Below are 23,388 nucleotides of genomic sequence, written 5' to 3'. Positions count from 1 at the left end.
TTATGTTCTGAGCCATAGAATCATAGAAGTTTACAGCATGGAAACAGGCCCTTCGGCCCAACCAGTCCATGCCACCCAGTTTTCACCATTAAGCTAGTCCCAGTTGCCCGCACTTGGCCCATAACCCTCTATGGCAACAGCATCATAGTTCCTGAACACGGTGAAAGATCGCTCGGAAGGTTCTCCACTGTTCCTCAACTGCTTCACCATGAAGTCTTTGCTCCCAGTCTACCTTAGCTAGTTCTTCTCTCATCCCATTGTAATCGCCTTTGTTTAAGCACAAAACACTCGTGCTTGATTTTACCTTCTCACCCTCCATCTGTATTTTAAATTCCACCATATTGTGATCACTCCTTCCGAGAGGATTCCTAACTATGAGATCATTAATCAATCCTGCCTCATTACACAGGACCAGATCTAGGACCGCTTGTTCCCTTGTAGGTTCCATTACATACTGTTCCAGGAAATTATCCCGGACACATTCTTATAGCACAATTGCTTCACAGCTCTCGGGTCCCAGGTTCGATTCCGGCTTGGGTCACTGTCTGTGCGGAGTCTGCACATCCTCCCAGTGTCTACATGGGTTTCCTCCGGGTGCTCCGGTTTCCTCCCACAGTCCAAAGATGTACATGTTAGGTGGATTGGCCATGATAAATTGCCCTTAGTGTTGGGTGGAGGTGTTGACTTTGGGTAGGGTGCTCTTTCCAAGAGCCAGTGCAGACTCAATGGGCCAAATTGCCTCCTTCTGCACTGTAAATTCAATGATAATCTATGATTAATCTAGGACAAAGGTTCGGCACAACATCGTGGGCCGAAGGGCCTGTTCTGTGCTGTATTTTCTATGTTCTATGATTGGGGGTATAGTTGGGTTAGTTTGAATCATTCTAATAGTTGGTCCCCTGCGTTTAGCGAATAGTTTGTTGTGCACTTAGCACATTGGTATGTTATGTGAATGATGAATACAGCTGCACAGGAGAATAGGATTATTCTTATTCTGGACATTCCATCCAGTGTGTCCAAGCCACCCACAAATTTTATCCCAGAGAGAGATAAATTGGGGTGGATCAAGTTTTTTGATTTCTTTTTGGATATGTAATGCCAAATCTTTAGCTTCTTTAGAGTTATTGGGAATGAAAGTACAACATTCTGCACTTTGACATCTTCTGGATTATACACAAAAGCTTGTTGAAAGGGTTAATTTTCTTGCAGAGACAAAAAGAGGCGTATAGTTTGGAATGATGCCATTCGCATCTCAACTTTTTAAAAAAAAATATTTGTCACTCAAATGGACTGAGTGTAAAAGTTGGATTGCTGCCAAATTCCCGTTATAGATTACATAGAACATACAGTGCAGAAGGAGGCCATTCGGCCCATCGAGTCTGCACCGACCCACATTAATCCCTCACTTCCACCTTATCCCCGCAACCCAATAACCCCTCCCAACCCTTATGGACACTACAGGTAATTTAGCATGGCCAATCCACCTAACCTGCACGTCTTTGGACTGTGGGAGGAAACCGGAGCACCCGGAGGAAACCCACGCGGACACGGGGAGAACGTGCAAACTCCGCACAGACAGTGACCCAGCGGGGAATCGAACCTGGGACCCTGGCGCTGTGAAGCCACAGTGCTAATCACTTGTGCTGCCCATCAAATGTCTTTGAACGATCTGATCTTTCGGAATAGATTTGCTTTTAATCTGAGTTGTTTTGTTTTTTTAAAACCAGCTTCCACATTGTTTGAAGTTTTAATTCCCAGGCTAATTCTAAACATTTATTTTAAAATATCAAACACAATAACTTAAACATATAACTGAACCAATCTCGTGCTGTCTCTTGGTTTACTGTAGATGAATTCGTCGATTCTATGAAAGAAAGCTCTATTAACAAGATATGTTAATTTCTTAAAATTAATAAAGCAATATTCAGAATGACAGTTCTCTTAAATTGACAGTTCTTGACTATCCCGCCTGCACTCAGATCCTTGCTTCTATTTACAACAGCCTCCAGTTGGCGACTAACCTTACCCTCCAGCAGGACATTGTGGTTTACAGCTCCCACTGTCGCGGCACTGCTCGGACAGCTCCAAACCCAACATTTAACCATGGCTCGGCAGAACAAATACGAGGTTTATCTCCTGAATAATCTCAAGCTCCAATTTCGCCACTGCACCACTATCAATCCAGCAAGTTTTCTCTCCGAACCACCCTCGGAATGCTCAGCCAGGCCACGATTGCCTGACGCTCCTCAGAGAGGAAGCCTCCGTGCGCGATGATCTCACTGACACTACCCTGCCCGATGTAGACTTAACTGTTTTCACTGACGGCAGTGCTTCAGTCGGCGAAAGGGGGGATAGATTATCAGGGTACGCTATAGTTAATCAGCAGGGCGAAACCCTGGAAGCAGCATTTGAAACGCCGTTCTCCGCCCAACAAGCCAAGCTATTTGCACTTATCCGAGCGTGCGTGTTAGGGGAGAATAAGAAAATAAACATTTACACAGACTCCAGATACGCATTTGGAGTCACACACGACTTCGGTCAATTATGGAAGAACAGGGGATTTCTTACATCTGCAGGCACTCAGATATCCCACAAACAGTTAGTTTCACAATTACTACAGGCTTTAATGCTCCTTAAACAAATAGCCGTAATAAAGTGCGCTGCACATACGACAGGCAAAACCCTGGTGGACGCAGGTAATCGGCAAGCAGACCACCAAGCCAAAGAGGCTTCTCGCTTAAAAGACATGGTGGTACCAAAAATGAGCCAGACTAAAAGCTCGAAGGGTCAGTCTCCCTCTGAAAAACCAATGCCGACCATCACTGACGTCATTCAGTTACAGGAGGACGCTCCTGCTGTGTAAAAAGACTATGGGAAGAATTGGGATGTTATGATCCTGTAAACAAATTGTGGGTCGCCCCGGCAGGGCAAACTTGTATGCCCGATGCATTAGCAGCCTGGGCCACCGAATGTGTTCACTTTGCAACTCATTGTGGTGCGCGAGCTACGGGTGATGTATTGCTCAAAACTTGGTGGCATCCAAGACTGCAAGACATAGCGCAAAACATTAGCAGTCGTTGCCTAGTATGTCAGCAGTATAATCCTGGTAAAGCAATAACCTGTGAAATGGGTAAAACCCCGCTACCAGAAGGTCCCTTTGAGACACTCCAGATGGATTACACAGAGTTGGAAAGATGCCAATGATATAAACATGTATTGGTTATTGTTGATGTATTTAGTAAATGGATAGAAGCTTACCCCACTGTAGATAACAAAGCTTCCACGGTAGTAAAAGTTTTAATGCGAGAAATTGTTCCTAGATTTGGGATTCCATATCAATTAAGCTCTGATAATGGACCTCATTTTGTGGAACAGATCAATGAGGAATTTTGTACTCAGCTGGGAATAAAACAACAATTACATTGCGCATACCGACCCCAAGCAGCAGGAATGGTAGAAAGGGCTGAAGACCCTTGCGTACTCCTTGGGATCAAGGGAAACATAAGTACAGTTTCATCATATGACCACTGAAATGGCCAACTATGTGATAGCCTTGACTAAAGTATTAAAAGGCCTCCATTCACGGGTACGAGCTGCTTATGAGGAGATACCTCCCTTGTCCAGTTCTGTCACTATTGATCCAGGGAGTATGTTCTGATTCGTAATTGGGTTAGGAAAGGATTAGAACCCCGATGGGAAGGATCACACCAGGTCCTACTCACTACTCCCACTGCTGTAAAAGTGGAAGGCAGAAATGCCTGGATCCACATCCACCATTGTAAGGTTGTGAAAATGCAATAGAGAATAACCCTCTGTTTCAAGCCCTAGGTAATAACTCCAGCATCACTTAAAGGATGAAGGACAGCCTTATTATCGTAACCCTACTGGGACTTTTGGAAACTGGAGGAGGCCACGCGAAGAACCTGTGGCCCCAAGGGAAGACGGACTCATCACCTCTGTCGAAGAGACACCTTACAATGTACCAGTCAAGGCTCAGGGGAAGGACCTTGGACCCCTGCGGGCGGATGTTCGGCCGACGTACAATGATGCAATCGGACCATACTCATCAGTGGAGTGATTAAGGGCAACCTACCCTGTCATCGGGTCAACTGTAAATGGGGCTATAGCTGCAGAAACAAAAAATAAGACTTTACCCTTGGGATGCGTTGACCAAGGGTAAAGGCTGCGAAAAAAAAAAGGGAATTACATGTAAACACTTATCTGTATCGGTCATGTATACGCAAAGGACATGAATGTTTCTGGTTGCTGGGTATGTACACATATCCCGACCCATGCTAAGGGAGGGATCCCCCTCAGACCTGTTCCGCTTAACCTGTCAGAAACAGTAGAATGGTATATTTACCAGGATGGTACTCGTCAATCCCCCAGGACTATAAGAATTGCATCAATGGTAAGACACCCAGACGGCGGGGCAGCTTCTAGTTTATCGTTTCTCCCAACATCCCCAAGACCTTGGAAAGAGGGGGGCTATCCAATGAACACCTTTGAGGTGTGGTACCAACCAAGTTATAACAAATCCCACCAGCCTCCGTTTCTTACCCTCACTAATACCACCAACATGGGAAGACCACTGGGAATAATATGTTTAGTAAGGAATGTGGTTAAAGGGATATTTGTAGGTGCGAGTCAATGCGAGCACAGATTTGTGGTGGCAAACATATTCGAGGTCTATCCCGTATATACGTCTCCTCAGTTTGATGGGTGTACACTGGACGTCCCATACGCAAATGGGACAGGTACCTTCAAGTACTCCTTAATTGCTGAAGGGTTTGATGTGGACAAACTCATTTCATACAATGGGACGCATTTTATTTGTGGCCACAAGGCCAGAGAATTGGACGGGATCCTGTTATCTGGGGTATGTAGTCCCCTTTATACACCACCTCGCCAATTTAGGCGACCATTACCAAACGATGAAGCGACAAAAGAGAGAAATAACCAAAACGCAACAATACTTTGGGATCCCGCTTCCCCCTATCGGGGCAGCTCTTGCAATGAAGGAAATAAGGAAGATAGTAAAAATCCTGGAGGAGGTAGCAAACGACACCACTGAAGCATTGACTGAGATAAATAATGAAATGGTGGCAATAAGAACCGTAGCCCTACAAAACCGAATGGCCCTCGATTACCTCCTTGCAAACAAATGTGGGACTTGTGCCATGATCGGTTCGGAATGATCCCCGATAGTTCGGAGAACATCACTCACCTCGTGGATCATATCCACAAAGAGGTTAAGAAACTGCATGAAACATCAAGGGATGGGTGGTTAGATTGGTTATTTGCCGGATCATGGGGGGTCTTACCTGGTGCATGGATTAATAATACTGGTAGTTGCAATACTTGTAATAATTATGTTTAGCTTCCTAATGAAATGCTTGTGTAAAAGTGCCAGTGCAGCAGTAATTTCTCAACAGTTAATGCAGCAACATTAAGTGCGCATTGAAGAGTTAATGGATGTGAAAGAAAGTGCAGAGGAACGTAAGAAAATGATAGAGTACAGATAGAATGGGAGAGACTGAGACGATTGGCTATGGATTAGAAGTTATGAAATTATAAAAGGGGGGGAAATGAGAATAAGGCTTGATGGGAAAATGAAATGTCAAAGAGAACTTTTGGTCTAATGGAATTTCCAGGCATTTTTGTTATCTCATGTTTTTGCGCTAGACAGTTGCAGTAACAAAACACGGCCTTGGGAATGGTTTCTAATTCTACAGATAACTATATTTTAGCTGAGAGCCACAGAATGATGTATTCCTCAGGCCTCCTCTAAAGGGGCTGTCCTTGGGAAGGAAAGAGTCATTTTATTATACAAGTAATTGTCTGCTGTATTAACTTCAACTTGCATCTGTAGACATTCTGATGTACAGTGCTCAAGTCCCGGCGTGAATAAACGTGCGTTGAAGTAACTTGGTGTTCGATTGATCATTTCATCCGGACTGAGGGAAACAGAAATTCACAAGAGGCTTTTCCCCAGGGTAGAGGGGTCAATTACTAGGGGGCATAGGTTTAAGGTGAGAGGGGCAAGGTTTAGAGTAGATGTATGAGGCAAGTTTTTTTTTATATACACAGAGGGTAGTGGATGCCTGGCACTCTCTACCGGAGGTGGTGGAAGCAGGGACGATAGTGACATTTAAGGGGCATCTTGACAAATACATGAATAGGGTGGGAATAGAGGGATATGGACCCAGGAAGTGTAGAAGATTGTAGTTTAGTCGGGCAGCATGGTCGGCACGGGCTTGGAGGGCCGAAGGGCCTGTTCCTGTGCTGTACATTTCTTTGTTCTTTTTTGTTTTTTGTTGTTGAAAGAAGCCAGGGAGGGAATAGCGGATGCTCCGGCGATAATTTTCCAATCCTCGCTTGGTACAGGGGAGGTCCCTGAGGATTGGACAATGTGCTCTTTCAATGTGTCGGTGCAGACTCGATAGGCCAAATGCACTGTAGGATTTCTATGGGCTTCAGCGGTGGGCAAATTATTAGAAACAATTCTGAGAGACCAGATAAACTGTCACTCAGAAAGACATGGATCAGGGATAGTCAGCAGGGTTTTCTTCGGGGAAGTTTGTCTCATTAACTTAATCAAATTTTATTTGAGCAAGTAACAAGGAGGATTGAGGAGGGTCGTGCAGTGGACATGATTTATTTCAGTAAGGCATTTGACAAGGTGGGTGGAAAATTAGCAAATGGAATTCAATCCTGAAAAGTGAGAGGCAATTGCATTTGGAGAGGACAGACCAAGCAAGGGAATACTCAATAAGCAGGAAGATATTGAGGGGTTTAGGAAGTGAGAATGAGTGCGTGTCCATGGGTCGTTGAACGTGACAGGACAGGTGGGAAACATAGGGAGTGCTTTCCTTTATTGGGTGAGGCATTGAATACATAAGCAGGGGTGTAATGGTGAAACTGTATAAAACACCAGTTAGGTCACAGCTGGAAGTTTGTACAGTTCTGGTCACCACATTCCAGGAAGGACATAATTGCTCTGGAGAGAGTGCAGAGATTTACTCAAATGCTGCCAGGGCTTGAAAATTGCAGCAATGAGGAGAGATTGGATAGACTGTGTTGTTTTCCTTAGAACAGGAGGTTAAGGGGTGACCCAACTGAGGTTCACAAAATTAGGAGGGTAGACAGGGAGTTATTTCCCCTTTGAGGGGTCAATTAACAGGGAGCAGAGAAGATGGGCTGAATGACATCTTTCTGCACTGTAACTTTTCTGTTGTTCCAAATGCAGCAAGACCTGGACAATACTCAAGTTTGGGCTGACAAGTGGCAAGCAACAGTTGTGCCACACAAGTGCCAGGCAAGAGAGAAACTAACCATCACCCCTTGACATTATGCAAAGGCAGTGGTGTTGGTGGATGAGTAATTCAGAGACCCAGAAAAAGGTTCTGGGGTACTGGATTCAAATCCCACCACGGCAGATGGTGAAATTTGAATTCATTAAAAATTTGGAAAGTCTAACGATGACGATGAAACCATTGTCGACTGTTATAAAAACCCATCTCGATCACTAATTTATCTGCTGTCCTTACCTTTTCTGGCCTACATGTGACACCAGGTCCACAGCAATGTGGTTGACTCTTAAATGCCCCCTGAAATGGCCAAACTATTCATTTATATCCAACCACGACAAAACAACAAAAAAGGAACAAAACCAATGGCCCATCTGATATTGACCCAAGCTCCAGAAGCAACGAGGCAATCCAGCCCTGTCGATGCTGGAAAGTCCTCCGTATCTGCGGGCCGGTGTCAAAATTGGATGAGCTGTCTCTCCCTGCTGCCTGACCTAGTCATTCACATGGAATCATACCTTACAGATCATGCCCCAGAGACGACTATCACCATTCCTGGGTATGTTTTGTACCACCAGCAGTACAGTTCCAGTAGGGGTGACGGCGGCAGTGGTATACACTCGGGAGGGAATTGTCCTGGGAGTCCTCAACATCGACTCTGGTACCCATGATGTCTCATGGCACGAGGTCAAACATGGGCAAGGAAACCTACTGCTGATTACAAAGTACTGTTCACTCTTAGCTGATGAATCAGTACTCCTCCACGTTGAACACCACTTGGAGGAAGCACTGAGGGTGGCAAAGGCACAGAATGTACACTAAGTGGGGAACGTCCAACAGCAAGGAGCGGCTTGGTAGCACCATTACTGAGCGCGCTGGCCGAGTCAGAAAGGATATAACTGCTACGCTGGGTCTGCCGCAGGTAATGAGGAAACCAAGAGGGGAAAACATATTCATCCTCACCAACCTGCCTGCCATGGATGCATCTGTCCATGACAGCATCGGTATGAGTGACCACCACACAGATTCGTCTTCACATTGAGGATACGCTACGTTGTGTTGTGTGGCACTACCCCTGTACTAAATGGGATTGACTTCGAACAGATCTCGCAATTAAAGATTAGGCATCTGAGCTGCTGTGGGCCATCAGGTAGCAGAATTGTACTCAATCGCAATCTCATCGTCTGGCGTATCCCCCTGTTTACCATTACCACCAATCCAGGGGATCAACCCTGGTTCAAGAGAGCATGCCAGGAGCAGCACCAGGCATGCCCAAAAAGGTGTCAACTTAGTGAAGCTACACTACAGGATTACTTGCGTGCCAAACAAAATAAGCAGCAAGCGATAGACAGAGTTAAGTGATCTCACAACCAACCGATCAGATGTACACTCTGCAGTCCTGCCACATCCAGTAGTGAATAGCAGTGGACAATTAAACAACGAACTGGAGGCGGCGGCTCCACAACTATCCCAATCCGCAAATCATGGAGGGGCCCAGCACATGAGCACAAAATATAAGGCTTAAGTATTTGCAACAATCTTCAGCATGGAAGTGTTCAGTGGATGATCCATCTCGGTCTCCTCCGGAGGTCCCCTGCATCATGGATAATTAGATGTTTTTTCCACAGGTGAAAGTCAATTAAAAGGAGCACCGGTTTAAGATGCGAGGGGCAAGGTTTAAAGGAGATGCACGAGGCAAGTTTTTTTGTTATAAACAGAGGGCGAGGGGAGCCTGGAACTCACTGCCGGGGGAGGTAGTGGGTGCAGATACGATAGTGACTTTTAAGGGGCGTCTTGACCAATAAATGAATAAGATGGGAATAGAAGGATATGGTTCCTGGAAGGGCAGGGGTTTTTAGTTCAGACGGGCAGCACAGTCGGTGCAGGCTTGGGAGGGCCGAAGGGTTTGTTCCGGAGCTGTAATTTTCTTGGTTCACTTGATCACAGATGCCAGTCTTCAGCCAATTCAATTCACTCCATGTAATATCAAGAAACGGCTGAAGACACTGGATACTGCGAAGAAACTGGGCCCTGACAATATTCCGGCAATCGTACTAAAGAGCTGCGCTCCAGAACCTGCCACCACCCTAGCCAAGCTGTTCCAGTACAGCTACAACAGTGCTGTCTACCCAGCAATATAGATAATTCTCCAGTTATGTCCTGCACACACAAAGCAGGACAAATCCAACCCCACCCATCGCCCTATTAGTCTGCTCTTGATCATCAGTAAAGTGATGGAAGAAGTCAAACAGTGCTATCAAGCAGCACTTCTTAGTAATAACCTGCCCATCAACGCTCTGTTTGGGTTTCATCAAGATCAGTCAGCTCCTGACGTCATTACAGCCTTGGTTCAAACATGAATAAAAGGGCTGAACTCCAGAGGTGAGGTGAGAGTGGTCTCTCTTGACATCAAGGCAGCATTTGACCAAGTACAGCATCAAGCAGCCTTAGCAAAACTGAGTCAACGGGAATCAGGAGAAACTCACTGTTTGTAGTCATAACTGGCACAGAGGAAGATGTTTGTGGTGGTTGGAGGACAATCATCTCAGCTCCAGGGCATCACTGCACGTGTTCCTCAGCTCAACTATCTTCAGCTGCTTCATTAATGACCTTCCCTCCATCATAAGGTCAGGAGTGGGGATGTTTGCAGATAACTGCACAATGTTCAGCACCATTTGCGACTCCCCAGATAGCTGTCCATGTCCAAATGCAGCAAGACCTGGATGATATTCAGGCTTGGGCCAACAAGTGGCAATTTGCACCAGGCACCATTTTCAACGTGAGACAATCTAACCATTGTTCCTTGACATTCAATGGCATTACCATCGCTGAATTTCCCACGATCAACACCCAAGGTTACCATTGACCTTAACTCGGCCAGCCATATAAATACTGTGGCTAAAGGAGAGGCTGGGAGTCGTGAGGCGAGTAACTCACCTCCTGACACTCCAAAGCCTACCCACTATCTACAAGGCACAAGTCAGGTGTGTAATGGAATACTCTCCTTGTCTGAATGAGAGCACGATAGCACAGTTGGGGGGGGGGACGGGACGGTAGCACAGTGGTTAGCACAGTTGTTTCACTGCTCCAGGCTCCCAGGTTTGATTCTCAACTTGGATCACTGTCTGTGCGGAGTCTGCACGATCTCCCAGTGTCTGCGTGGGTTTTCTCCGGGTGCTCCAGTTTCCTCCCAGTCCAAAGATGTGCAGGTTAGGTGGATTGGCCATGCTAAATTGCCGTGTGTCCAAAGTTGCCCTTAGTGTTGGGTGGAGTTGCTGGTTTATGGGGATAGGGTGGAGGTGTGGGCTTGGGTAGAGTTCTCTTTCCAAGAGCCGATGGAGACTCAATGGGACGAATGGCCTCCTTCTGCACCATAAATTCTATGATTTCTTTGATTGACCATCCTAAATTGCCCTTAGTGTCCAAAAAGGTTGGTGGGGCTGCTGGGTTAGGGGGATGGGGTGGAGGTGTGGGCTTAGATGGGGGTGTTCTTTCCAAGGGCCAGTGCGGACTGATGGGCCGAATGGTCTCCTCCTGCAGAGGGCAGTAGAGCGGAGCTGCTGATTGGCTGTTGCGGGAAATATCTGCATCCGTGCATTGCGGTCACTGCATCCAGAAAGTGTACCTCAGCAAGACACCCTAGGTGATCAAGTCAAGGCAAGCATCCAGCAGAGGGCAGTAGAGCGGAGCTGATTGGCTGTCGTGGGGAAAATTTGCATTTGTGCATTGCGGTCACTGCATCCAAAAGGTGGATTGTGGAGGAGCTGTTGTCAAGTGACAGTTAAACCCAAAACACTTCTTCAGTCTTTCCCTCCCTACCTCCTGCTCTAACAAAAAAAAAGACAATCACTAAGCATCCCAATCGAGCAAAGGTCAAGAGGGAGACTCGAGGGCAGGGAGAAGTAGAAAGAAGTTGTACCGTGACGTCACAGCCTGCAGGTAAGTGATTGGCTATGACTGGTAAGTAGTTTTTCTTTTCCCTGAGGTGTTATCGTGCGGGGCACAGTGGATGCTGAGTGAGTGCTTGCTGAGAAGGGGAGTAAATTTTTTTTAAAAACTGTTGGGAGTGTAAAAATGGCTGGAGATCCCAGCCCCGTGTTATGCTCCTCTTGCTCAATGTGGGAGTTCAGGGAAGCGGCTGATGCCCCTGACTCCTTCATATGCGGGAAGTGTGTCCAGCTGCAGCTCCTGCTAGACCGCATGACGGCTCTGGAGCTGCGGATGGACTCACTTTGGAGCATCCGCGATGCTGAGGTCGTGGATAGCACGTTCAGTGAGTTGGTCACACCGCCGATTAAGATTGGTGAGGGAGACAGGGAATGGGTGACCAAAAGGCAGAGAAAGAGCAGGAAGGCAGTGCAGGTGTCCCCTGCGGTCATCTCCCTCCAAAACAGGTATATCGTTTTGGATACTGTTGGGGGAGATAACTCACCAGGAGAAGGTAGTAGTAGCCAGGCTCATGGCACCATGGCTGGCTCTGCCATGAGAAATTTCTTCAGCCAGAGTGGGGTCTGTGGAATTCATTGCCCCAGAGGGCAGTGGAGGCCGGGACGTTGTGTGTCTTTAAGACAGAAGTTGATAAATTCGTGATTTCTCGAGGAATTAAGGGCAATGGAGAGAGAGCGGGTAAATGGAGTTGAAATCAGCCATGATTGAATGGTGGCGTGGACTCGATGGGCCGAATGGCCTTACTTCCGCTTCTATGTCTTATGGTCTTATGCTGCACAGAAGGGCGGGAAAAAGACTGGCAGGGCGATACTCATAGGGGATTCAATCGTAAGGGGAGTAGACAGGTGTTTCTGTGGTCAAAAACGAGACTCCCGAATGGTATGTTGCCTCCTGGGTCAGGGATGTCTCAGATTGGCTGCAGGACATACTGAAGGGGGAGGGTAAACAGTCAGTTGTCGTGGTGCATGTAGACACCAACGATATAGGTAAAAAATGGGATGAGGTCCTACAATCAGAATTTAGGGAGTTCGGATACAAGTTAAAAAGTAGGACCTCAAAGGCAGTAATCTCAGGATTGCTACCAGTGCCACGAGACAGTCAGAGTAGAAATTCAAGAATAGTCAGAATTAATATGTGTCTTGAGAGATGGTGCAGGAGGGAGCGGTTCTGATTTTTGGGACATTGGAACCGGTTCTGGGGGCGGTGGGACCATTACAAATCGGATGGTCTACACTTGGGCAGGACTGGAACCAATGGCCTAGAGGGTGCTTTTGCTAACACTGTTGGGGAGGTTTTAAACTAATATGTGGCAGGGGGATGGAACCAGATTAGGAAGTTAGAGGTCAGTAAAGAAGCAGCAACTAAAGCCAGTAAGGTACTAGGTAATAAACTCAATGTGACTAATGGGAAGAGTAGACAGGGAAGAGATGATGAACGCAAAGGGACAGGTGGTCTGAGGTGCATTTGTTTCAATGCGAGAAGTGCAGCAGGTTAGGCAGATGAACATAGGGCTTGGATTGGTACCTGGGAATATGATGTTATTGGTATTACTCAGACTTGGTTGAGGGAAGGGCAAGACTGGCAACATATCCCAGGGTATAGATGCTTCAGGAGGGATAGAGGGGGAGGTAAAAGGGGTGGAGGAGTTGGATTACTGGTCAGAGATGATATCACAGCTATGATTAAGGAGGGCACGATGGAAGATTCAAGCACTGAGGCAGTACGAGTAGAGCTAAGAAATAGGAAGGGTGCAGTAACATTGTTGGGACTTTACTACAGGCCTCCCAAATGCGAGCGTGAAGTAGAGGTACAAATATGTAGACAGATATTAGAAAAATGTAGGAGCAATAGGGTGGTCGTGATGGGAGATTTTAAACTTCCCCAACATTGAATGGGACTCATGTAGTGTTGGAGGCGTAGATGGAGCAGAATTTGTAAGGAGCATCCAGGAGAGTTTTCTAGAGCAGTATGTAAATAGTCCAACTCGGGAAGGGGCCATACTGGACCTGGTATTGGGGAATGATCCCGGCCAGGTGGTTGAAGTTTCAGTCGGTGATTACTTTGGGAATAGAGATCACAATTCCGTAAGTTTTAGAATACTCACGGACAAAGACGAGAGTGGTCCTAAAGGAAGAGTGCTAAATTGGGGAAAGGCCAAGTACAACAAAATTCGGCAGGAGCGAGGGAATGTGGATGGGAGCAGCTGCTTAAGGGTAAATCCACATTTGAAATGTGGGAGTCTTTTAAGGAAAATTTGATTAGAGTGCAGGACAGACATGTCCCTGTGAAAATGAAGGATAGAAATGGCAAGATTAGGGAACCATGGATGAAGGGTGGACTTGTGAGACTAGCTAAGATGAAAAAGGAAGCATACATAAGATCTAGGCAACTTAAAACTGATGAAGCTTTGGAGGAATATCGCGAAAGTAGGGCAAATCTCAAACACACAATAAAGAGCGCTAAAAGGGGTCATGAAATATCTTTGGCTAACAGGGTTAAGGAAAATCCCAAAGCCTTTTATTCGTAAAGGAGCAAGAGGGTAACTACAGAAAGGATTGGTCCACTCAAAGACAAAAGAGGGAATTCATGCCTGGAGTCAGAGGAAATGGGTGAGATTCTTAATGAGTACTTTGCATCGGTATTCGCCAAGGAGAGGGACTTGACGGATGTTGAGGCTATGGATGGATGTTTAAATACTCTCGGTCAAGTCGGCAGAAGGGGGACGTTTTGGGTATTCTAAAAGGCATTAAGGTGGACAAGTCCCCAGGTCCGGATGGGATCTATCCCAGTTATTGAGGGAAGCGAGGGCCGAAAGAGCTGGGGCCTTAACAGATATATTTGCAGCATCCTTGAGCACGGGAGAGGTCCTGGAGGACTGGAGAATTGCTAATGTTGTCCCTTTGTTTAAGAAGGGTCAGTACGAAGTCTTCCAACACCAGGTTTGTTTCGATGTCACTAGCTTTCGGAGCGCTGCTCCTTCCTCAGCTGAATGAAGAGGTATGTTCCAGAAACACATATATAGACAAATTCAAAGATGCCAAACAATGCTTGGAATGCGACCATTAGCATAGGTGATTAAATCTTTGCAGATCCAGAGATGGGGTAACCCCAGGTTAAAGAGGTGTGAATTGTATCAAGCCAGGACAGTTGGTAGGGTTTCGCAGGCCAGATGGTGGGGGATGAATGTAATGCGACATGAATCCTAGGTCCCGGTTGAGGCCGCACTCGTGCGTGTGGAACTTGGCTATAAGTTTCTGCTCGGCGATTCTGCGTTGTCGCGCGTCCTGAAGGCCGCCTTGGAGAACGCTTACCCGGAGATCAGAGGCTGAATGCCCTTGACTGCTGAAGTGTTCCCCGACTGGAAGGGAACATTCCTGCCCGGTGATTGTTGCGCGATGTCCGTTCATTCGTTGTTTCAGCGTCTCCATGGTCTCGCCAATGTACCACGCTTCGGGACATCCTTTCCTGCAGCGTATGAGGTAGACAACGTTGGCCGAGTCGCACGAGTATGTACCGCGTACCTGGTGGGTGGTGTTCTCACGTGTAATAGTGGTATCCATGTCTATGATCTGGCACGTCTTGCAGAGATTGCCATGACAGGGTTGTGTGGTGTCGTGGTCACTGTTCTGAAGACTGGGTAATTTGCTGCACACAATGGTTTGTTTGAGGTTGCGCGGTTGTTTGAAGGCAAGTAGTGGGGGTGTGGGAATGACCTTGGCAAGATGTTCATCGTCATCAATGACATGTTGAAGGCTGTGAAGAAGATGACGTCGTTTCTCTGCTCCGGGGAAATACTGGACGACGAAGGGTATTCTGTCGGTTGTGTCCCATGTTTGTCTTCTGAGGTCGGTGCGGTTTTTCGCTGTGGCGCATTGGAACTGTCCATCAATGAGTCGAGCGCCATATCCCGTTCGTACGAGGGCATCTTTCAACGTCTGTAGATGTCCATTACGCTCCTCCTCGTCTGAGCAGATCCTGTGTATACGGAGCGCTTGTCCATAGGGGATGGCTTCTTTAATGTGTTTAGGGTGGAAGCTGGAGAAGTGGAGCTCGTGAGGTTATCCGTGGGTTTGCGGTAAAGCGAAGTGCTGAGGTGACCGTCCTTGATGGAGACGAGTATGTCCAAGAATGCAACTGATTTTGGAGAGTAGTCCATGGTGAGTCTGATGGTTGGATGGAACTTATTGATGTCATCGTGTAGTCATTTCAGCGATTCTTCGCCGTAGGTCCAAAGGAAAAAAAAATGTAATTCATGTACCTGGTGTATAACGTCGGTTGAAGGTCCTGTGCGGTGAGTAGGTCTTGTTCAAACTTGTGCATGAAGATGTTGGCGTATTGGGGTGCGAATTTGGTCCCCATGGCTGTTCCGCGCGTCTGGATGAAGAACTTGTTGTCGAAGGTGAAGACGTTGTGATCCAGAGTGAAGCGGATGAGTTGCAGAATTGAGTCTGGAGATTGGCAGTTGTCGGTGTGGAGTACTGAGGCTGTTGCAGCAATGCCGTCGTCATGGGGGATGCTGGTGTAGAGTGCCGAGACGTCCATTGTGACGAGGAATGTTCCTGGTTCAACTGGTCCATGGGTGCTGAGGTTCTGTAGGAAGGCCGTTGTGTCGCGACAAAAGCTGGGCGTACCTTGTACGATGGGTTTCAAGATGCCCTTGATATAGCCAGAGAGGTTCTCACACAAGGTCCCATTGCCTGAAACGATAGGGCAGCCTGGTGTGTTGGCCTTATGTATTTTCGGGAAAATTACCCATTTAAGAAGGGTAGCAGTGATAATCCAGGGAATTATAGATCTGTGAGCTTGACATCAGTGGTAGGCAAACTGTTGGAGAAGATACTAAGGGATAGGATCTACTCACATTTTGAAGAAAATAGACTTATCAGTGACAGGCAGCATGGTTTTGTGCAGGGAAGGTCATGTCTTACAAACCTAATAGAATTCTTTGAGGAAGTGACAAAGTTAATTGATGAGTGAAGGGCTGTAGATATTATATACATGGACTTCAGTAAGGCGTTTGATAAAGTTTCCCATGGCAGGTTGATGGAAAAAGTGAAGTCGTATGGGGTTCAGGGTGTACTAGCTAGATGAATAAAGAACTGGCTGGGCAACAGGAGACAGAGTAGTGGTGGAAGGGAGTGTCTCAAAATGGAGAAAGGTGACTAGTGGTGTTCCACAGGGATCCGTGCTCAGACCACTGTTGTTTGTGATATACATAAATGATCTGGACGAAGGTATGGGTGGTCTGATTAGCAAATTTGCAGATGATACTAAGATTGGTGGAGTTGCAAATAGCGAGGCAGACGGTCAGAGAATACAGCAAAATATAGATAGATTGTAGAGTTGGGCAGAGAAATGGCAGATGGAGTTCAATCCAGGCAAATGCGAGGTGATGCATTTTGGAAGATCCAATTCAAGAACAGACGATACGGTCGATGGAAGAGTCCTGGGGAAAATTGATGTACAGAGAGATCTGGGAGTTCAGGTCCATTGTACCCTGAAGGTGTCAATGCAGGTCGATAGAGTGGTCAGGAAGGCATACAGCATGCTTGCTTTCATCGGACGGGGTATGGAGTACAAGTCATGCAGGTCATGTTATAGTTGTATAGGACTTTGGTTAGGCCACATTTGGAATACTGCGTGCAGTTCTGGTCGCCACATTACCAGAATGATGTGGATGCTTCAGAGAGGGTGCAGAGGAGGTTCACCAGGATGTTGCCTAGTATGGAGGGTGCTAGCTATGAAGAAAGGGCGAGTAGATTAGGATTGTTTTCGTTGGAAAGACGGTGGTTGAGGGGGGACCTGATTGACGTCTACAAAATCATGAGGTATGGACAGGGTGGATAGCAACAAGCTTTTCCCAGAGTGGGGGTGTCAATTACAAGGGGTCACGATTTCAAGGTGAGGGGGGGAAAGTTTAAGGGAGATGTGCGTGGAAAGTTTTTTTACGCAGAGGGTGATGGGTCCCTGGAAGGCTTTGCCAGCGGAGGTGGTAGAGGCGGGCACGATAGCATAATTTAAGATGCATCTAGGCAGATATATGAACGGGCGGGGAACAGAGGGAAGTAGATCCTTGGAAAGTAGAAGACAGGTTTAGATAAAGGATCTGGATCGGAGCAGGCTGGGAGGGCCGAAGGGCCGGTTCCTGTGCTGTAATTTTCATTGTTCTTTGTTCTGCACTATAGGTTCTATGAACAACACTGAAGAAAGCAGCCCACTTGATTGGCACCCCATTGAACATTCACTCCCACCATTATAACACACCATAATTACATTTCATCCCATTAACAAGATTAACATTATCCCTGCCTTCTCAGGCATAACTCCAAATGGGCAACACATGATTGCATTCCCAACTCCAGAACACCCCTGGAATAAAGAGAAATGGGAGATTCTGTTAACATTCCAGTGAAACCCCAGATAGATAAATAACGAAGGACACAGGAGGGTCACACACACACACCTATACATTCTCCCCTTTGAATAAACTTCTCTCTTCCAGCTGGTTTCTCTTACCTGCCAGTGGTGGGAGCAGCACTGGTGGTGGTGATGGTGGCAGCAATGGGGCCAACAGCAGTGGTGGGTGCAGCGGTCGTAGTGCTCACACCTGCGGTTGTCACAGCTGGTCCTGGCGTTATGGAGAAACTGGCTGGTGTCTTCAAGCCCAGAGAAAACCCAGTGCTGGTCATGGTTGCAGAGGTGGAAGCTACAAGACAAAAGCAATGGTTATCTCCTAACACAGCACAAACTAGAAGTCACTCAGCCATTCAATAATATGTGGGAGCAGTAGGGTGCCATTCGGCCCATCCAGTCTGCTCCGCCATTCAATAAGACCATAATATGTGGGAGCAGAAGCCATTCGGCCCATCAAGCCTGATCTGTCATTCAGTAAGGCCATGACGGATCTGAAAATTCTCAACTCCACTTTCCCACCTTATCCCCATAACACTCGATTGCCTTACTGAATCAAAATCTGTCTAGCTCTAAGAATGCCTTGAACATACTTAATGATCCAGCCCTCTGCGGCAAAGAATTCCACAGATTCACATCTGAGCTTCAGTTTTCTGCAGTCTTTCTCCATTTAAATAATATTCAGCTACTTTATTCTTCCTACCAAAGTTCATAACTTCACATTTTCCACATTGTTTCATCTGCCACGTTTTTTGCCACCGAGCACTGAGGTACAGAGGGACCTTGGTGTGCATCTACACCAGTTCCTTTTTTTAAAATTAAAAAAAAAAATGTATTCTCCTCCTTTTTCACATTTTCTCCCACATTTACACCCATCAACAATAAACAATAATCAGCAAGATATGTCAATCCCCATAACAACAACGATCCCATCCGCCCATAAACCGCCAAACCTCAACCCGCATGTTTACATAAACAAATGACAAAAAGGAATCAGGGATTACCTGTAGTCACATAGAACATAGAAAATACAGCACAGAACAGGCCCTTCGGCCCACGATGTTGTGCCGAACCTTTCTCCTAGATTAATCATAGATTATCATTGAATTTACAGTGCAGAAGGAGGCCATTCGGCCCCTCGAGTCCGCACCGGCCCCCGGAAAGAGCACCACACCCAAACTCAACACCTCCACCCAACACCAAGGGCAATTTGGACATTAAGGGCAATTTTTCATTGGCCAATTCACCTAACCCGCACATCTTTGGACTGTGGGAGGAAACCGGAGCACCCGGAGGAAACCCACGCAGACACGGGGAGGACATGCAGACTCCGCACAGACAGTGACCCAAGCCGGAATCGAACATGGGACCCTGGAGCTGTGAAGCAATTGTGCTATCCACAATGCTACCGTGCTGCCCTTGAGAACAAATAAATCTACACTCTATCATTTTACCATAATCCATGTACCTATCCAATAGCTGCTTGAAGGTCCCTAATGTTTCCGACTCAACTACTTCCACAGGCAGTGCATTCCATGCCCCCACTACTCTCTGGGTAAAGAACCTACCTCTGATATCCCTCCTATATCTTCCACCTTTCACCTTAAATTTATGTCCCCTTGTAATGGTTTGTTCCACCCGGGGAACAAGTCTCTGACTGTCTACTCTATCTATTCCCCTGATCATCTTATAAACCTCTATCAAGTCGCCCCTCATCCTTCTCCGTTCTAATGAGAAAAGGCCTAGCACCCTCAACCTTTCCTCGTAAGACCTCCTCTCCATTCCAGGCAACATCTTGGTAAATCTTCTTTGCACCTTTTCCAAAGCTTCCACATCCTTCCTAAAATGAGGCGACCAGAACTGTACACAGTACTCCAAATGTGGCCTTACCAAAGTTTTGTACAGCTGCATCATCACCTCACGGCTCTTAAATTCAATCCCTCTGTTAATGAACGCGAGCACACCATAGGCCTTCTTCACCGCTCTATCCACTTGAGTGGCAACTTTCAAAGATGTATGAACATAGACCCCAAGATCTATCTGCTCCTCCACATTGCCAAGAACTCTACCGTTAACCCTGTATTCCGCATTAATATTTGTCCTTCCAAAATGGACCTCTCACTTTTCAGGGTTAAACTCCATCTGCCACTTTTCAGCCCAGCTCTGCATCCTATCTATGTCTCTTTGCAGCCGACAACAGCCCTCCTTACTATCCACAACTCCACCAATCTTCGTATCGTCTGCAAATTTACTGACCCACCCTTCAACTCCCTCATCCAAGTCATTAATGAAAATCACAAACAGCAGAGGACCCAGAACTGATCCCTGCGGTACACCACTGGTAACTGGGATCCAGGCTGAATATTTGCCATCCACCACTGACTTCTATCGGTTAGCCAGTTCGTTATCCAACTGGCCAAATTTCCCACTATCCCATGCCTCCTTACTTTGTGCAGAAGCCTACCATGGGGAACTTTATCAAATGCCTTACTAAAATCCATGTACACTACATCCACTGCTTTACCTTCATCCACATGCTTGGTCACCTCCTCAAAGAATTCAATAAGATTTGTAAGGCAAGACCTACCCCTCACAAATCCGTGCTGACTATCCCTAATCAAGCAGTGTCTTTCCAGATGCTCAGAAATCCTATCCTTCAGTACCCTTTCCATTACTTTGCCTACCACCGAAGTAAGACTAACTGGCCTGTAATTCCCAGGGTTATCCCTAGTCCCTTTTTTGAACAGGGGCACGACATTCGCCACTCTCCAATCCCCTGGTACCACCCCTGTTGACAGTGAGGACGAAAAGATCATTGCCAACGGCTCTGCAATTTCATCTCTTGCTTCCCATAGAATCCTTGGATATATCCCGTCAGGCCCGGGGGACTTGTCTATCCTCAAGTTTTTCAAAATGCCCAACACACCTTCCTTCCTAACAAGTATTTCCTCCAGCTTACCAATCTGTTTCACACTGTCCTCTCCAACAATATCGCCCCTCTCATTTGTAAATACAGAAGAAAAGTACTCGTTCAAGACCTCTCCTATCTCTTCAGACTCAATACACAATCTCCCGCTACTGTCCTTGATCGGACCTACCCTCACTCTAGTCATTCTCATATTTCTCACATGTGTAAAAGGCCTTGGGGTTTTCCTTGATCCTACCCGCCAAAGATTGTTCATGCCCTCTCTTAGCTCTCCTAATCCCTTTCTTCAGTTCCCTCCTGGCTATCTTGTATCCCTCCAATGCCCTGTCTGAACCTTGTTTCCTCAGCCTTACACAAGTCACCTTTTTCCTCTTAACAAGACATTCAACCTCTCCTGTCAACCATGGTTCCCTCACTCGACCATCTCTTCCCTGCCTGACAGGGACATACATATCAAGGACACGTAGCACCTGCTCCTTGAACAAGTTCCACATTTCACTTGTGTCCTTCCCTGCCAGCCTATGTTCCTAACTTATGCACTTCAATTCTTGTCTGACAACATCGTATTTACCCTTCCCCCAATTGTAAACCTTGCCCTGTTGCACGTACCTATCCCTCTCCATTACTAAAGTGAAATTCACAGAATTGTGGTCACTATCTCCAAAATGCTCCCCCACTAACAAATCTATCACTTGCCCTGGCTCATTACCCAGTACTAAATCCAATATTGCCCCTCCTCTGGTCGGACAATCTACATACTGTGTTAGAAAAGCTTCCTGGACACACTGCACAAACACCACCCCATCCAAACTATTTGATCTAAAGAGTTTCCACTCAATATTTGGTAAGTTAAAGTCGCCCATGACTACTACCCTATGACTTCTGCACCTTTCCAAAATCTGTTTCCCAATCTGTTCCTCCACATCTCTGCTGCTATTGGGGGGCCTATAGAAAACTCCTAACAAGGTGACTGCTCCTTTCCTATTTCGGACTTCAACCCATACTACCTCAGTAGGCGGATACTCCTCGAACTGCCTTTCTGCAGCTGTTATACTATCTCTAATTAATAATGCCACCCCCCCACCTCTTTTACCACCCTCCCTAATCTTATTGAAACATCTATAACCAGGGACCTCCAACAACCATTTCTGCCCCTCTTCTATCCAAGTTTCCGTGATGGCCACCACATCGTAGTCCCAAGTACCGATCCATGCCTTAAGTTCACCCACCTTATTCCTGATGCTTCTTGCGTTGAAGTATACACACTTCAACCCATCTCCGTGCCTGCAAGTACTCTCCTTTGTCAGTGTTCCCTTCCCCACTGCCTCATTACACGCTTTGGCGTCCTGAATATCGGCTACCTTAGTTGCTGGACTACAAATCCGGTTCCCATTCCACTGCCAAATTAGTTTAAACCCTCCCGAAGAGTACGAGAAAATCTCCCTCACAGGATATTGGTGCCCCTCTGGTTCAGATGCAACCCGTCCTGCTTGTACAGGTCCCACCTTCCCCAGAATGCGCTCCAATTATCCAAATACCTGAAGCCCTCCCTCCTACACCATTCCTGCAGCCACGTGTTCAACTGCACTCTCTCCCTATTCCTAGCCTCGCTATCACGTGGCACCGGCAACAAACCAGAGATGACAACTCTGTCTGTCCTGGCTTTTAACTTCCAGCCTAACTCCCTAAACTCGTTTATTACCTCCACACCCCTTTTCCTATCTCTGTCGTTGGTACCAATGTGCACCACAACTTCTGGCTGCTCCCCCTCCCCCTTAAGGATCCTGAAGACACGATCCGAGACAATCCCTGGCCCTGGCACCCGGGAGGCAACATACCTTCCGGGAGTCTCGCTCGCGACCACAGAATCTCCTATCTATTCCCCTAACCATTGAATCTCCTACAACTATTGCTTTTCTATTCTCCCCCCTTCCCTTCTGAGCCCCAGAGCCAGACTCAGTGCCAGAGACCTGGCTGCTAGGGCCTTCCCCCGGTAGGTCATCCCCCCCAACAGCATCCAAAACGGTATACTTGTTTTGAAGGGGAACGGCCACGAGGGATTCCTGCACTTTCTGCCTGTTTGTTTTTTTCCCCCTGACTGTAACCCAGCTATTCTTGTCCTGTACCTTGGGTGTGGTTACCTCCCTCTAACTCTTCTCAATCACCCCCTCTGCCTCCCGGATGATCCGAAGTTCATCCAGCTTCAGCTCCAGTTCCCTAACACGGTCTTTGAGGAGCTGAAGTTGGGTGCACTTCCCGCAGGTAGAGTCACCCTTAATCTACACGGCTCCCCCCCCCCCCCCCCGCCATCCAGCCTCTGAAAGAGTACCGTACATGACCCCCCCCCCCCCGCCCCACCCCCACTGCCTCTTGTAAAACTCCTCCTCCCAACCGCTGTTCCTTCCCCCCAACTTTCCACCCCGGCTAGACCACTCGGACCCTGTTCTACCAGGCTCCGATGGCCGCAGCCCCTCACCCCACATCACTCCCGTTCACTGGCCAGCTTAAACCGGCCAGCGTGGAGGCCCCCGCCCGGGTCCCTTTCCCCCTTGCCCGGCCCTAGGAAAGCCCAAAGATCCCCTTTTAGCACACAAACCCCGCATATCCACCTACACCCCAAAGAGCCCTCATTTCGAGTCAAAGTCCAGTCCCTTCCGTTGTCCAAATATATACAACATTGGCTCCTTTAGCCCCTACACCCACGCACAGTGAAACAAAAAAGAAAATACAGTCATGGTTACATCGGCACATGGCCATTCCTCAATTTGTCAGTTCTGCCACAGTCCTTCTGCC

At 47.1% G+C, this 23,388-nt stretch overlaps 1 protein-coding gene across 3 annotated transcripts in view; it reads right to left on the bottom strand.

Moving 5' to 3' along the window:
* Nucleotides 1-23,388, bottom strand: part of nup62l (nucleoporin 62 like) — a 175,015-nt gene that overhangs the window by 30,203 nt on the left and 121,424 nt on the right. For all 3 annotated transcript variants that reach the window (XM_072504953.1, XM_072504954.1, XM_072504955.1), the window contains one exon: nucleotides 17,775-17,964. In XM_072504953.1, the coding sequence (XP_072361054.1) occupies nucleotides 17,775-17,964 (190 nt within the window). The remainder of the gene's footprint in view (nucleotides 1-17,774; nucleotides 17,965-23,388) is intronic.

This window comes from Scyliorhinus torazame, chromosome 5, assembly GCF_047496885.1.
Source record: "Scyliorhinus torazame isolate Kashiwa2021f chromosome 5, sScyTor2.1, whole genome shotgun sequence".
In the NCBI taxonomy this organism is placed as follows: domain Eukaryota; kingdom Metazoa; phylum Chordata; class Chondrichthyes; order Carcharhiniformes; family Scyliorhinidae; genus Scyliorhinus; species Scyliorhinus torazame.
Note: the sequence above shows the minus strand (reverse complement) of the source record. Positions and strands in the feature narration are given on the sequence as shown.